The sequence below is a fragment of the Acomys russatus genome, chromosome 11, assembly GCF_903995435.1.
Source record: "Acomys russatus chromosome 11, mAcoRus1.1, whole genome shotgun sequence".
Lineage (NCBI taxonomy): Eukaryota > Metazoa > Chordata > Mammalia > Rodentia > Muridae > Acomys > Acomys russatus.
In genome coordinates, this window is record NC_067147.1 from 54,578,738 (window position 1) to 54,591,862 (window position 13,125).

The window sequence follows — 13,125 nt, forward strand, 5'->3', positions numbered from 1 at the left end:
TCCCTCTGCTAGAATTAGTGTCAGGGGACTGATGCCCTCAGTCCAGTATCCCTCCCAGAGCCCAGGTTTGGATGAGGAAAGCTGCCTCTTTGTGACAGTGTTCAGACAGCAGAGGTGTTCAGGGACCCATGGCCATGAGTTGGTACAATAAGTTGCCCGTAACTACCACCTCCATAGTGTCTCTTCAGCTCCTGAACCTCTCTATATTGCCTCATGACACTGTCCACCCTGCTCTCTGCCTGTGTCCACCCTGCCATTTAACCCGCATGTCTTGCGGCTGCAGCGTGAGCTCCCTGCTCTAGAAGGCTAGCACTTCTAGGCTGAGCTCTCAAGTTCTATCCTCAAGGAGCATAATGTGCATGATCTGTTGAAACCACAGACGCACCACATTGGCCAGGAGTCCACGGAGCTCTCTGTCTCACTCGTCAGTGCTCTCTGGGCATCCTTTGTCCACTCCACCCTCCTCCAACGCTACTGGCATCTCTCACCAGCTCTTCCACCCACAAGTCCCCCAGCCCTGTGTCTAGCCACTGCTTTAACATTAAGTCACAAATATATACAGAGCCCAGTTTCCTCTCTTTGGGGAATATCTTCCTCAGGTTCTTTTCGTCCTTGTTGTCTCATATTCAGTCATTTTGGGTTTCCCTGGCTGCTCTCCTGCTCTTTGGCTCTTGCTGTCTGTCTTGTTCTTTGCATCCCCTCCTTCTGCTCCCGCTAGGTCTGCTCCTCACACACCATTAGTGCCATGACTTTATCCTCTGTCTGCTAATTCCACTGGTTCTGCCATTCTGGACGTCTTTCTATCCATTGCTTCCATCCTGGACTGCGCTGTCCTGTTGTGTGATTGACTTCCCACCGCAGAGGAGCATACCGCTCTGTTCCATGGGTCTTGTTGTGTTTCCCACTGAAGGGTGTTGACCCCCTCCTGCAGGGACATCCCTGTCAGCCAGCTTTGGCTTCCCATGGATCCCTCCTGGCGACATGCTGATGGGGTTGCATACAAAGTTTGTGCTTGAGGGAAGGTCAACACCTTTACCCGGGCAAGCTGCGTCTTGGTGACTGAGTGCCTATATTTCTGAGGGAGGTCCGCTGCTCTGGTTGTCTCCAGAGCCCAGGTGCTCACGGCCTAGCTTCAGGATATGGCGTACCTCCCTGTGGTACTACTGAACTCTCCAGCCCCACATCCTGTATATCCACCCCTCCTGAGGTCCGGTGTCCCCCCTCTCCAGCTGGAGGAAATCCCATGCTCTGGTAGTCAGCCCCATCCTATGATTTGGAGCCAAGGCTGTGCACAGATGATGTGGGCTGAGTCAGCATTCCCTTCCTGTGGGGTCATGACCTCCCGGCAGGCTGTGCAGTGGGCATAGTGCACACTCCTCCATCTTTCTAGGTTCCAGGAAGAGAGAACATACAAAGCCACAGGCTACAGTTGGTCCATTGCTTGTGCTTGACAACTGTGCGTCTTTCGGTCCCGACCATGCGTCCTTCTCCGACTCCTCAGGATCTTTCTTTTACCCAGTACAACCTACACTACACTGCTGCTCAGGCCTGTCCTGTCCAGAAAGCACCACCCTAGAGGAAATATGATTTTTGAGTTATCAGTCCATAATGGTCTGCACGGTTGGTTCAGGCCTGTTTGGAAGACTTGACCTGACAAGAAAATGAAGTGGGGGAGGCCGGTAGCATCATGTTTAAAAAGAGATGAAGCACAGCCACCTGCCACACCCTCTCAGAATCCTTGGATGGCTACACATCCTTCAACCCAAGCCTTGTTTACAGAGTCAGCCATGTCTCAGACTGTACACAGAGCACAGGCATCTGGGGACCCACATGCATGCCAGGCATTGTCCCGAGTGCTGACAGTGACTGCCTGGGAATCTAGACTTTAGCCCCCATTAAATGAAGCACTGAAGACAAAGCTTCACTCAGTGTGACCTGTCTCCATGCTCTCAGGCCCCAGGCCTCAGGCTGCCCACCACTGGCGGCATGAGGCAGCGACATGTCAGGGTGGGACAGAATCCTTGCTGTCTGTACCAATTTCTTCCTACTATGTGGACTTCAACAAATGTATTAGCATGTGGACCAGAGTCAAGTCTTCTGTTCACCATCAGGAAGGCAGGAACATTTCCCATAGAACAGGTTTTGTTGGGACTAGAGTCCCAGGGGCTGTGAGCCTCACAGGGAGCCTGTAGCTGGTGCCAGGCACATGGATACATGCTGCCAAGATGCCTGGCTATGACAGAACTAGAACTTCAATGTGGGGGCATCAGTGCCCATCCTTACCCTCTGCGGGCTGTGTCCACCTGATGAGTACTAGAGTAGAGTCAGGACCATCCCGGCAGTCAGCACATTCTCATCCACAACTAGATTCTAGATTTCTGAAGATATCACTGACTCCTTAGCGTGCAGGCCAGCGTGCTCCATCACAGTGTGTTTGCTCTCCAACCACAATCTGTGCCCTCCCACACATTGATGGTCTCTGCATTTAGCCCTAATAAAGTCCAGAGGTAGGGCCTGTCTGCTCACACAAGGCACATAGCCCAGACCTGACACCAGTTGCTAGAACATATTTGTGCCAATTAACAAGAGACAGTGGCAGACCACAGGAGCTGAGACAGCACGGGGCAGTCACCCGAGGAGCTGTCGCCTGAGCGGCTCTGGGTAGCATGGGCCATGGAAGTGTCTACTGAAGTTGATTGGCGTCCTATAGAGAAGTCTCGGTTCAAAGCAAGGGGACATGGGAAACTAAACTAGCACAGATAGGTCTCAAAGGGCGGCAGATCGCCAGCTGCAAGGGAGAAATTATAGGATACCAATGAGGACTAATGTGGTCTACACAGGTTCAGTCAAGGTCTTTATTGCTCAGAAGGCTCAAGTGTGTTCAGAAGAGACACAGTCACAGTGAGGTGAGGTTGCTTGACCTGGAGAGGCCAGGGCCAGAGAGAGGAGGGCACTGCCATGGCCTGGGTAGAGTTTAGGCACAGAGGGTGGACATATACTCTGTGAGGTTTGGCTTTCCAGCACTCACAGGAGATACAGGAAATTCTCTCAGTGGCAGAGAGGTCATCAGCAGCTGGACTTCTGGCCTGAGGAGAGGCCACAGCAGGCCTGGCGGGAGCAGGCAGGGCGGCACAGCAGGGGCACACAGGAGGAGGCTGGGCGGCAGCAGCTGGGCTGGCAGGAAGAGGCACAGCAGGAGGAGGTGGGCACACAGCAGGCAGGTCTGCACACAGGGCGGCAGAGCAGGGACATGCTGGAGCAGGGCTTGCAGCAGACAGGCTTGCAGCAGACAGGCTTGCAGCAGACAGGTGTGCAGGAGACAGGAGTGCAGCACACAGGCTTGCAGCAGGCAGGTGTGCAGCAGACAGGCGCACAGCAGGATGGCTGGCAGCAAGAGGACTGGCAGCTAGGCTGCTGGCAGCATGAGGAGGATCCACAGCAGACAGGTGTGCAGCAGACAGGCTTGCAGCAAAGAGTCACACCGCAGGACTGCTGGCAGGGGGAGCAGGTGCAGCACGCTGGCTGGCAACATGAAGATTGGCAGCAGGGGCTGGACCCACAACACACTGGTGTGCAGACAAGGGTTAGACAGGGACCTGAGGCACAGCAACTGGGGGCGCAGCAGCTGGACTGGCAGCAGCTGGGCTGGCAGCAACTGGGGACACAGCAGCTAGACTGGCAGCAGCTGGGGGCACAGCAGCTGGGCTCACAGCAGCTCTCTGGGCAGTCGTCCACCCGCCAGGAGGAGTGGGTGCAGGCATCAGAGCAGACAGACATGGTAGAGGCGGCCATGGCAGAGCTGGGTTGGGGTAGAGTGAGTGAGTGGTGAGTGAGAGTGTGAGTGTGTGTGAGGTGCTGGGCCGTCGCCTTTTATCCTCCTGTACTGTTGTCTGGCTTGGCCTCCCTTCCTTGTTGGTGTGGCTCCTGGCCATCATTAGGGTGTTTGTTTGCCTGGGATGTTGTTGTCAGGCCTGTCTGCCTCCTGCCTCTTTGTGGTGCTGGGAGGAATGATGGGGCAGAGGTGTTACATGAACAGGGAGATTGGGGTGTCTTTGTTGGGACTTGCCCAGCCATCCTATGGCTGCAGGATGTCATCCAGCCATAGTCAGATGCCAGGACCTGGCTCTGCCTGTGGCCCTGCTGTGCCCACAACTCTGTCTCTGCAAACCTCTTTAAATGTTCCTCACAGTCCCTCTATTTGGGGGACTTCATGTTCAGGTTCTTTTTGTCCTTGTCATCTCATATCTGGTCATTTCTGTTTTTTGTTGCTGCTCTCCTTCTCTTTGGCTCTTGGTGTCTGTCTTGTTCTTTGCATTCTCTCCTTATGCTCCCGCTAGGTCTGCTCCTCACACACCAGTAGTGCCATGACTTTGTCCTCTGTCTGCTAATTCCACTGGTTCCGCCATTCTGGATGTATTTCTATCCATTATTTCTATCCTGGACTGCACTAGCCTGTTGCATGAGTGACTTCCCACCATCGTATGAGCATACCGCTCTGTTCCATGGGTCTTGTTTTGTTTCCCAATGAAGAGCGTTGACTCCTTCCTGCAGGGTCATCCCTGTCAGCCAGCTCCATCTTCCCATGGATCCCTACTGGTGACATGCTGATGGGACTGCACATAAAGTTTGTGTGTGAGGGAAGTCAACACCTTAACCAGGACAAGTAGATCCTTGGTGACTGAGTGCTTCTATCTCTGAGGGAGGTCCTTTGCTCTGGATGTCTACAGTGCCCTGGTGCTCACGGCCCAGCTTCAGGACATGGGCCACCTCACAGTGGTACTACTGCAGTCTCCAGCTCCACATCCTGTATATCCATCACTCTTGAGGTCCACTGTCCCCCTCTCATGCTCTGGGAGTCAACCTCATCCTGTGATCTGGTGCCAAGGCTGTGTACAAATGTTGTGGGCTCACTCTGTATTCCCTTCCTGTAGGGTCATGACCTCCCGGCAGGCTGTGCAGCGGGCGTAGTGCACACCCCCCTTATCCTTCTAGGTTCCAGGAAGAAAGAACATACAAGGCCACAGACTACAGTTAGTCTATTCTTTGTGCTTGACAACTGGGCATCCTTCGGTCCCGACCACGCCCCCTTTTCTAATGCCTCAGGATCTTCCTTTTACCCAGTACAACCTAGCCTACACTGCAGCTCAGGCCTGTCCTGTCCTGAAAGCATCACCCTAGAAGGAAACATGATTATGGAGATATCAGTCCATAGTGAGCTAGCCGCTTGGTTCCGGCCTGTGTCAATAGATTCAACGTGGCAACAGAATGAAGTAGGGGAGGCCAGTAACATCATGCTTGGAAAGAGATCAAGCCACCACCACCGTGCCACACCATCTCGGAGAGCTTGGATGGCTGCACATTCTTCTCCCCAAGCCGTGTCCACAGATTCTGTCATGTCCCAGAGTGTAGACAGAGCACAGGCCTCTGGGGACCCACATCCATGCCATGCACTGTTCTGTGTGCTGACGCTGACTGCCTGGGAATCTAGACAGTAGCCCCCAGTGAACGAAGCACTAAAGAGAAAGCTTCACTCAGTGTGAAGCTATCTCCTCAGGCCTCAGGCAGCCCACCAGTGGCGGCATGAGAATGTGATGTCAGGGTGGGACAGTGTCCCTCTTGTCTATAGCAATTTCTTCCAACTTGTGTGGACTTCAACAATTGCATTAGCATGTGTTGTCTTCTGTTCACCATCAGGGGAGGCAGGAGCATTTCCCTAAGACAGGTTCTGTTGGGACTCGTGTCCCAGGGGCTGTGAGCCTCACAGGGAGCCTGTAGCTGGTGCCAGGCACATGGATACATGCTGCCAAGATGCTTGGCTATGACAGAACTAGAACTTCAATGTGGGGGCATCAGTGCCCATCCTTACCCTCTGCGGGCTGTGTCCACCTGATGAGTACTAGAGTCAGGACCATCCCGGCAGCCAGCACATTCTCATCCACAATTAGATTCCAGATTTGTGAAGATATCATTGACTCCTTAGTGTGCCTGCCCAGCGTGCTCCATCACAGTGTGCTTGCTCTCCAATCACAATCTGTGCCCTCCCACATATTAATGGTCTCTGCATTTAACCTTAATGAAATCCGGAGGTAGGGGCCTGTCTGCTCACACAAGGCCCATGGCCCAGACCTCATTCCAGTTGCTAGAACATATTTGTATCACTTAACAAGGGACTGTGGCAGACCCCAGGAGAGCTGAGACTGCACTTGGCCGTCACCCGAGGAGCTGTCCTCTGAACTGCTCTGGGTAGCATGGGGCATAAAAGTGCTTACTCAGGTTTGGTTGGCATCCTATAGAGAAGGCTTGGTTCAAAGCAAGGGGACACAGGGAACTAAACTACCACAGATAGGTCTCAAATGGCGGCAGATCGCCAGCTGCAAAGGAGAAATCATAGGATACCAATGAGGACCAATGGAATCTACACAGGTTCAGTCAAGGTCTTTATTGCTCAGAAGGCTCAAGTGTGTTCTGAGGAGACACAGTCACAATGAGGTGACGTTGCTTGGCCTAGATAGGCCAGGGGCAGAGAGAGGAGGGCACTGCCATGGCCTGGGTAGAGTTTAGAACACGGAGTATGGACACAATCTTCTGTGAGGTCTGGCTCCCCACCACTCACTGGAGATACAGGAAATTCTCTCACTGGGAGACTGGTCATCAGCAGCTGGACTTCTGGCCTGAGGAGAGGCCACAGCAGGCCTGGCGGGAGCAGGTAGGGCGGCACAACAGGGACACACAGGAGGAGGCTGGGCGGCAGCAGCTGGGCTGGCAGGAGGAGGCACAGCAGGAGGAGGTGGGCACACAGCAGACAGGTCTGCACACAGGGCAGCAGAGCAGGGACATGCTGGAGCAGGGCTTGCAGCAGACAGGTTCACAGCAGGGTGGCTGGCAGCATGAGGAGGATCCAGAGCAGATGGGTGTGCAGCAGACAGGCTTGCAGCAGACAGGAGCACAGCAGGATGGCTGGCAGCAAGAGGACTGGCAGCTAGACTGCTGGCAGCATGAGGAGGATCCACAGCAGACAGGTGTGCAGCAGACAGGCTTGCAGCAAAGAGTCACACCGCAGGACTGCTGGCAGGGGGAGCAGGTGCAGCAGGCTGGCTGGCAGCATGAAGATTGGCAGCAGGGGCTGGACCCACAGCACACTGGGGTGCAAACAAGGGTTAGACAGGGACCTGGGGCACAGCAGCTGGACTGGCAGCAGCTGGGCTGGCAGCAGCTGGGGACACAGCGGCTAGGCTGGCAGCAGCTGAGGGCACAGCAGCTAGGGGAACAGCAGCTCTCTGGGCAGTTGTCCACCGGCCAGGAGGTGTGGGTGCAAGCATCAGAGCAGACAGACATGGTGGAGGCGGCCATGGCAGAGCTGGCTTGGGGTAGAGTGAGTGAGTGGTGAGTGAGAGAGTGAGTGTGTGTGAGGTGCTGGGCCGTCACCTTTTATCCTCCTGTGCTGTTGTCTGGCTTGGCCTTCCTTCCGTGTTGGTGTGGCTCCTGGCCATCATTAGGGTGTTTGTTTGTCAGGGATATTGATGTCAAGCCGCTCCGTCTCCTGGCTGTTTGAGGTGCTGGGAGGAGTGGTAGGGCAGAGGTGTTACATGAACAGGGAAGTTGTGGTGTTATTGGTGGATCTTGTTCCAGCCAACCTATGGCTGCTGGGATGTCATCCTGCCATAGTCTGATGCCAGGACCCTTGCTCCCTCTGCAAGGATTTGTGTCAGGGGACTGATGCCCTCAGTCCAGTACCCCTCTCAGAGCCCAGCTTTGGATGATGAAAGCTGCCTCTTTGTGACAGAGTTCAGAATCAGAGGTGTTCAGTGACCCATGCACAGCGATGGAGTTGGTACAATAAGTTGCCTGTAACAACCACCTTAATAGTGTCTCTTCAGCTCCTGAACCCCTCTATATTGCCTCATGACACTGTCCACCCTGCTCTGTGGCTGTGTCAACCCTTCCTGCTCTCCACCATGTCCTTGGTGCTGCAGGATGAGCTCCCTGCTCTAGAAGGCTAGTAGTTCTAGGCTGAGCTCTCAAGTTTTATTGTCAAGGAGCATAATGTGCATGATCTGTTGAAACCACAGACGCACCGCATTGGCCAGGAATCCACGGAGCTCTCAGTCTCACTGCTCAGTGCTCTCTGAGCATCCTTTGTCCACTCCACCCTCCTCCAGTGCTACTGACATCCTTCGCCAGTTCTTTCACCCACAAGTCCCCCAGCCCTGTCTCTAGCTACTGCTTTAAAGTTAAGTCACATATGTATACAGAGCCCAGGTCCCTCTCTTTGGGGAACTTCATCTTCAGGTTCTTTTTGTATCATATCCAGTCATTTGTGTTTCCCTGGCTGCTCTCCTGCTCTTCGGCTCTTGGTATCTGTCTTGTTCATTGCATCCCTTCCTAATGCTCCCACTAGGTCTCCTCCTCACACACCATTAGTGCCATGACTTTATCCTCTGTCCACTAATTCCACTGGTTCCGCCATTCTGGACGTCTTTCTATCCCTTGCTTTCATCCTGGGCTGCGCTGGTCGGTTGTGTGAATGACTTCCCACTGTGGTATGAGCATCCCGGTCCTTCCATGGGTCCTGTTTTGTTTCCCACTGAAAGTTGTTGACTCCTTCCTGCAGGGACATCCTTGTCAGCCAGCTCCATCTTTCCTGCATCCCTCCTGGGGACATGCTGATGGGGTTGGATAAGGAGTTGTGCTTGAGGGAAGGTCAACACCTTAACCAGGACAAGCTGCTCCGTAGTGACTGTCTCTAGCTCTGAGGGAGGTACTCCGCTCTGGATGACTCTAGTGCCCATATACTCACTTCCCAGCCATACCGATCTTCAAACTCCTACTCTCCTGCACCCCATCCTACATATCCACCACTCTTGAGCTCCGGCATCCATTTTTCCAGATCGTGGAAGCCCCCTGTCTAAGAGTCAGCCCCATCCTGTGATCTGGAGCCAAGGCTGTGCTCAGATGATGTGGGCTGACTCAGCATTCCCTTCCTGTGGGGTCATGACCTCCCGGCAGGCTGTGCAGTGGGCATAGTGCACACCCCTCCATCTTTCTAGGTTCCAGGAAGAGAGAACATACAAGGCCACAGGCTACAATTAGTCTATTACTTGTGCTTGACAAATGAGCATCTTTCGGTCCTGACCACACCTCCTTCTTTGACTCCTCAGGATCTTCCTTTTACCCGGTACAACTGAGCCTACGCTGCTGCTCAGGCCTGTCCTGTGCTGAAAGCATGGTCTAAAAAGAAACATGATTTTGGAGTTATCAGTCCATTATGGGCTAGCCAGTTGGTTCGGGCCTGTTTGGAAGACTTGACCTGACAAGAAAATGAAGTGAGGGAAGCTGCTAGCCTCATGTTTGGAAAGAGATGGAGCTGCCACCAACCCGCCACACCCAGTCAAAAAACCTTGGATGGCTGCACATCCTTCTACCCAAGCTATGTCTACCAAGTCTGCTGTGTCCCAGAGTGTAGACAGAGCACAGGCATCTGGGGACCCACACCCACACCAGGCACTGTCCCAAGTGCTGATGCTGACTGCCTGGGAATCTAGACAGTAGCCCCCAGTGAATGAAGCACTGAAGAGAAAGCTTCACTCAGTGTGAGGCTGTCTCCATGCTCTCAGGCCTCAGGCCTCAGGCAGCCCACCAGTGGAGCATGAGGATGGGACATGTCAGTGTGGGACAGTATCCTTCCTGCCTGCACCAATTTCTTCCTGCTTATGTGGACTTGAACAAATGTATTAGCATGTGGACCACAGTCAAGTCTTCTGTTCACCATCAGGGGAGGCAGGAGCATTTCCCATAGAACTGGTTCTGTTGGGACTCGGATCCCAGGTGCTGTGAGCCTCACAGGAAGCCTGTAGCTGGTGCCAGGCACACGGATACGTGCAGCCAAGATGCCTGGCTATGACAGAACTAGAACTTCAACGTGCAGGCATTACTCACCATCCTTACCCTCTGCGGGCTGCGTCCACCTGATGAGTACTAGAGTAGAGTGAGGACCATCCCGGCAGCCAGCACATTCTCATCCACAATTAGATTCTAGATTTCTGAGGATGTCACTGACTGCTTAGTGTGCCAGGCCAGCGTGCTCCATCACAGTGTGCTCTCAGTGCGTCTGGCCTGGGTACTCCGTCACAGAGTGCTTGCTCTCCAATCACAATCTGTTCCCTCTACATATTGATGGCCTCTGCATTTAGCCCTATTGAAATCCAGAGGTAGGGGCCTGTCTGCTCACACAAGGCCGATGGCCCAGACCTCATTCCAGTTTCTAGCACATATTTGTACGACTTAACAAGAGACAGTGGCTGACCAAAGGAGAGCTGAGACAGCACTTGAAACTCACCCGAGGAGCTGTTGCCTGAGTTGCTCAGGGCAGTGTGGGGCATGGAAGTGTCTACTCAGGTTGCTTGGCACTCTATAGTGAAGGAGTGGTTCAAAGCAAGGGGACACAGGGAACTAAACTACCACAGATAGGTCTCAAAGGGCAGCAGATCGCCAGATGCAAAGGAGAAATTATAGGATACCAATGAGGACCAACGGAGTCTACACAGGTTCAGTCAAGGTCTTTATTGCTCAGAAGGCTCAAGTGTGTTCAGAGGAGACACAGTCACAGTGAGGTGAGGTGGCTTGACCTAGACAGGACAGTGACAGAGAGAGGAGATCACTGCCATGGCCTGGGTAGTGTGTAGAGCAGAGTGTGTACAGATACTTCTGTGAGGTCTTGGTCCACACCACTCACTGGATGTACAGGAAATTCTCTCATTGGGAGACTGGTCATCAGCAGCTGCACTTCTGGCTTGAGGAGAGGCCACAGCAGGCCTGGCGGGAGCAGGCAGGGCGGCACAGCAGGGACACACAGGAGGAGGCTGGGTGGCAGCAGCTGGGCTGGCAGGAAGAGGCACAGCAGGAGGAGGTGGGCACACAGCAGGCAGGTCTGCACACAGGGCGGCAGAGCAGGGACATGCTGGAGCAGGGCTTGCAGCAGACAGGCTTGCAGCAGACAGGTGCACAGCAGGGTGGCTGGCAGCATGAGGAGGATCCAGAGCAGATGGGTGTGCAGCAGACAGGCTTGCAGCAGACAGGTGTGCAGCACACAGGCTTGCAGCAGACAGGCTTGCAGCAGACAGGTGCACAGCAGGATGGCTGGCAGCAAGAGGACTGGCAGCTAGACTGCTGGCAGCATGAGGAGGATCCACAACAGACAGGTGTGCAGCAGACAGGCTTGCAGCAAAGAGTCACACCGCAGGACTGCTGGCAGGGGGAGCAGGAGCAGCACGCTGGCTGGCAGCATGAAGATTGGCAGCAGGGGCTGGACCCACAACACACTGGGGTGCAAACAAGGGTTAGACAAGGGGCTGGGGCACAGCAACTGGGGGCGCAGCAGCTGGACTGGCAGCAGCTGGGGACACAGCAGCTAGACTGGCAGCAGCTGGGGGCACAGCAGCTGGGCTCACAGCAGCTCTCTGGGCAGTCGTCCACCTGCCAGGAGGAGTGGGTGCAGGCATCAGAGCAGACAGACATGGTGGAGGCGGCCATGGTGGGCTTGGCTGGAGGAGGGTGAGTTGATGTTGAGTGAATGTGTGAGTTCATATGTCAGGGGTAGGATATGCTGGCTTTATACTCCTCCCTGGCTGGTACTACCAGCCCAGCCCATGACCACGCCTTCCTGGATGCTGTTGGCCCTGTGCCTGTTTTTATTTCCTGCGTTGCTGCCCACGCTCACTGATGCTGCTCATGTTTAGTCTGATAACAGTGTGTTTCATGTCGATCACATGAGCTTTCTTCCTGTGTTGTTTGGGAGTAAAGCAGGACTGGTCTGGGGTACATGGTGGATGGACATGTGGCCATTGATCTCTCCTGGCCTTGGGCCTCTCGGGCTGTGGCAGGATTCTACACTTCTGGGGTGGAGGTGTTTAGTGAAGGCCCTTGGGGCTTCAAGGTAGAGAAAAAACAATTTCTCAACAAGGATCTGTCAGTTTCCTCAGGGTGTGTTACCGAGTATCCCAACCATGTTTAACTGAGCCATCGCCATCTCACCATGGAGTCTGATGTCCATCTCAGGTATCAGTGCTGGCTGATCTAAGCCAAAGGGACTGCACAGGGCACCTGGCTCCCAGGACTATCAGCATTGTGGACCTCTACTTTCTCCCCATGGGTTGAGTCCAAATTATCCATTTTTACAAGGACATCCATGAGATGGATTGTAGCCCTAGCTAGTGACCCATGATACCTTCCTTGGTCACGTCAAAGACCCTACTCTCAAATACAGTCACATGTGCAGGTCCAAGGACTCATTCCCAGAATCTCCTGACGGATCCCATTGCAGTCCACCTGGGACCAGCCCCAAGCCTGTCACCAAATCCAGATATCCCAGCTGGCCCGTTGCTTTCCCCCAGGACTGGCTTCACCAGGATCCAGCGGTCGATACCAGTGTCACACAGCTTAGGAAATGCCTCGTGGCCTTCAGCCCTTCCTTCCTGTGACCTTGACTCTGGGGAAGAAGGCTTGCTTGTCTTGTACAACACCACCCATGGGACACCCGGAATTCTCCCAGTCAACCTGGGGCTCATGTGGGGCCACAGCCCAGTGTGCAGTGTGGCCTGTGGAAGCCATGCCCATAGGCCTCTGCTGGCCAAACTGCCATTTCCCCTCCGTTGCTGACACATGCCAGCAGTTGCTGGGAAACGTCCAACAGTCTGTTTCTTTGAAACCTTCTACCCATCCTTCCTACTCTCCTGGATCCCTGTGACGACCCAGTCACCATGGTTCTGTGGGCTCTGCCTCCAGCCCAGCTGCCCAGCCACTGCACGCTGTGTGCTGAACTACGTCAAAAACAGACCCGTCCCTCTTTTCCGTGTCTTCATTGGTTCTTTACTTATTTTGCCTCATTTGGCCATTTGCTTATCTTGACCTCTTTCTACCCTCTCCACTGCTGACCACCCTCTGTCTGGTCCAGGCTCAGCTGCTTTTCTACAGGTGAACTTTACAAAACAATGCCCCATGCTCAGAGTGCTCTGCTACCAGAGTGCTGTTTCCTGGGCCACCCAGGAAGCAGGCCCGATTCTGTGTGACCACAGTGGGCGGGGGCACCTAGTGTTTCCTGTGTGAGTGCCTTCCCACGGATGCCGCAAT

At 54.2% G+C, this 13,125-nt stretch overlaps 4 protein-coding genes and 1 long non-coding RNA gene across 6 annotated transcripts in view; 2 read left to right on the forward strand and 3 right to left on the reverse strand.

Moving 5' to 3' along the window:
* LOC127195779 (uncharacterized) overlaps positions 1 to 3,495 on the forward strand; it is a 30,859-nt gene extending 27,364 nt beyond the window's left edge. For both annotated transcript variants that reach the window (XR_007831396.1, XR_007831397.1), the window contains exon 4: positions 3,354 to 3,495. This is a non-coding gene — a long non-coding RNA (uncharacterized LOC127195779). The remainder of the gene's footprint in view (positions 1 to 3,353) is intronic.
* Tspear (thrombospondin type laminin G domain and EAR repeats) overlaps positions 1 to 13,125 on the forward strand; it is a 202,653-nt gene that overhangs the window by 129,174 nt on the left and 60,354 nt on the right. The window lies entirely within an intron of this gene.
* LOC127195765 (keratin-associated protein 10-9-like) lies at positions 3,067 to 3,792 on the reverse strand. The gene is made up of 2 exons (XM_051153327.1): positions 3,657 to 3,792; positions 3,067 to 3,596 (listed from the first exon to the last, which is right to left on the reverse strand). Exons 1-2 carry the CDS (start codon positions 3,790 to 3,792, stop codon positions 3,067 to 3,069), a joined length of 666 nt encoding a protein of 221 aa, XP_051009284.1.
* On the reverse strand, positions 6,652 to 7,350 carry LOC127195767 (keratin-associated protein 10-3-like). The gene has a single exon (XM_051153329.1). The coding sequence runs from the start codon at positions 7,348 to 7,350 to the stop codon at positions 6,652 to 6,654; it is 699 nt and encodes a 232-aa protein (XP_051009286.1).
* Positions 10,662 to 11,566, reverse strand: LOC127195759 (keratin-associated protein 10-9-like). Its single transcript, XM_051153317.1, has one exon. The coding sequence runs from the start codon at positions 11,527 to 11,529 to the stop codon at positions 10,771 to 10,773; it is 759 nt and encodes a 252-aa protein (XP_051009274.1). The 5' UTR covers positions 11,530 to 11,566; the 3' UTR covers positions 10,662 to 10,770.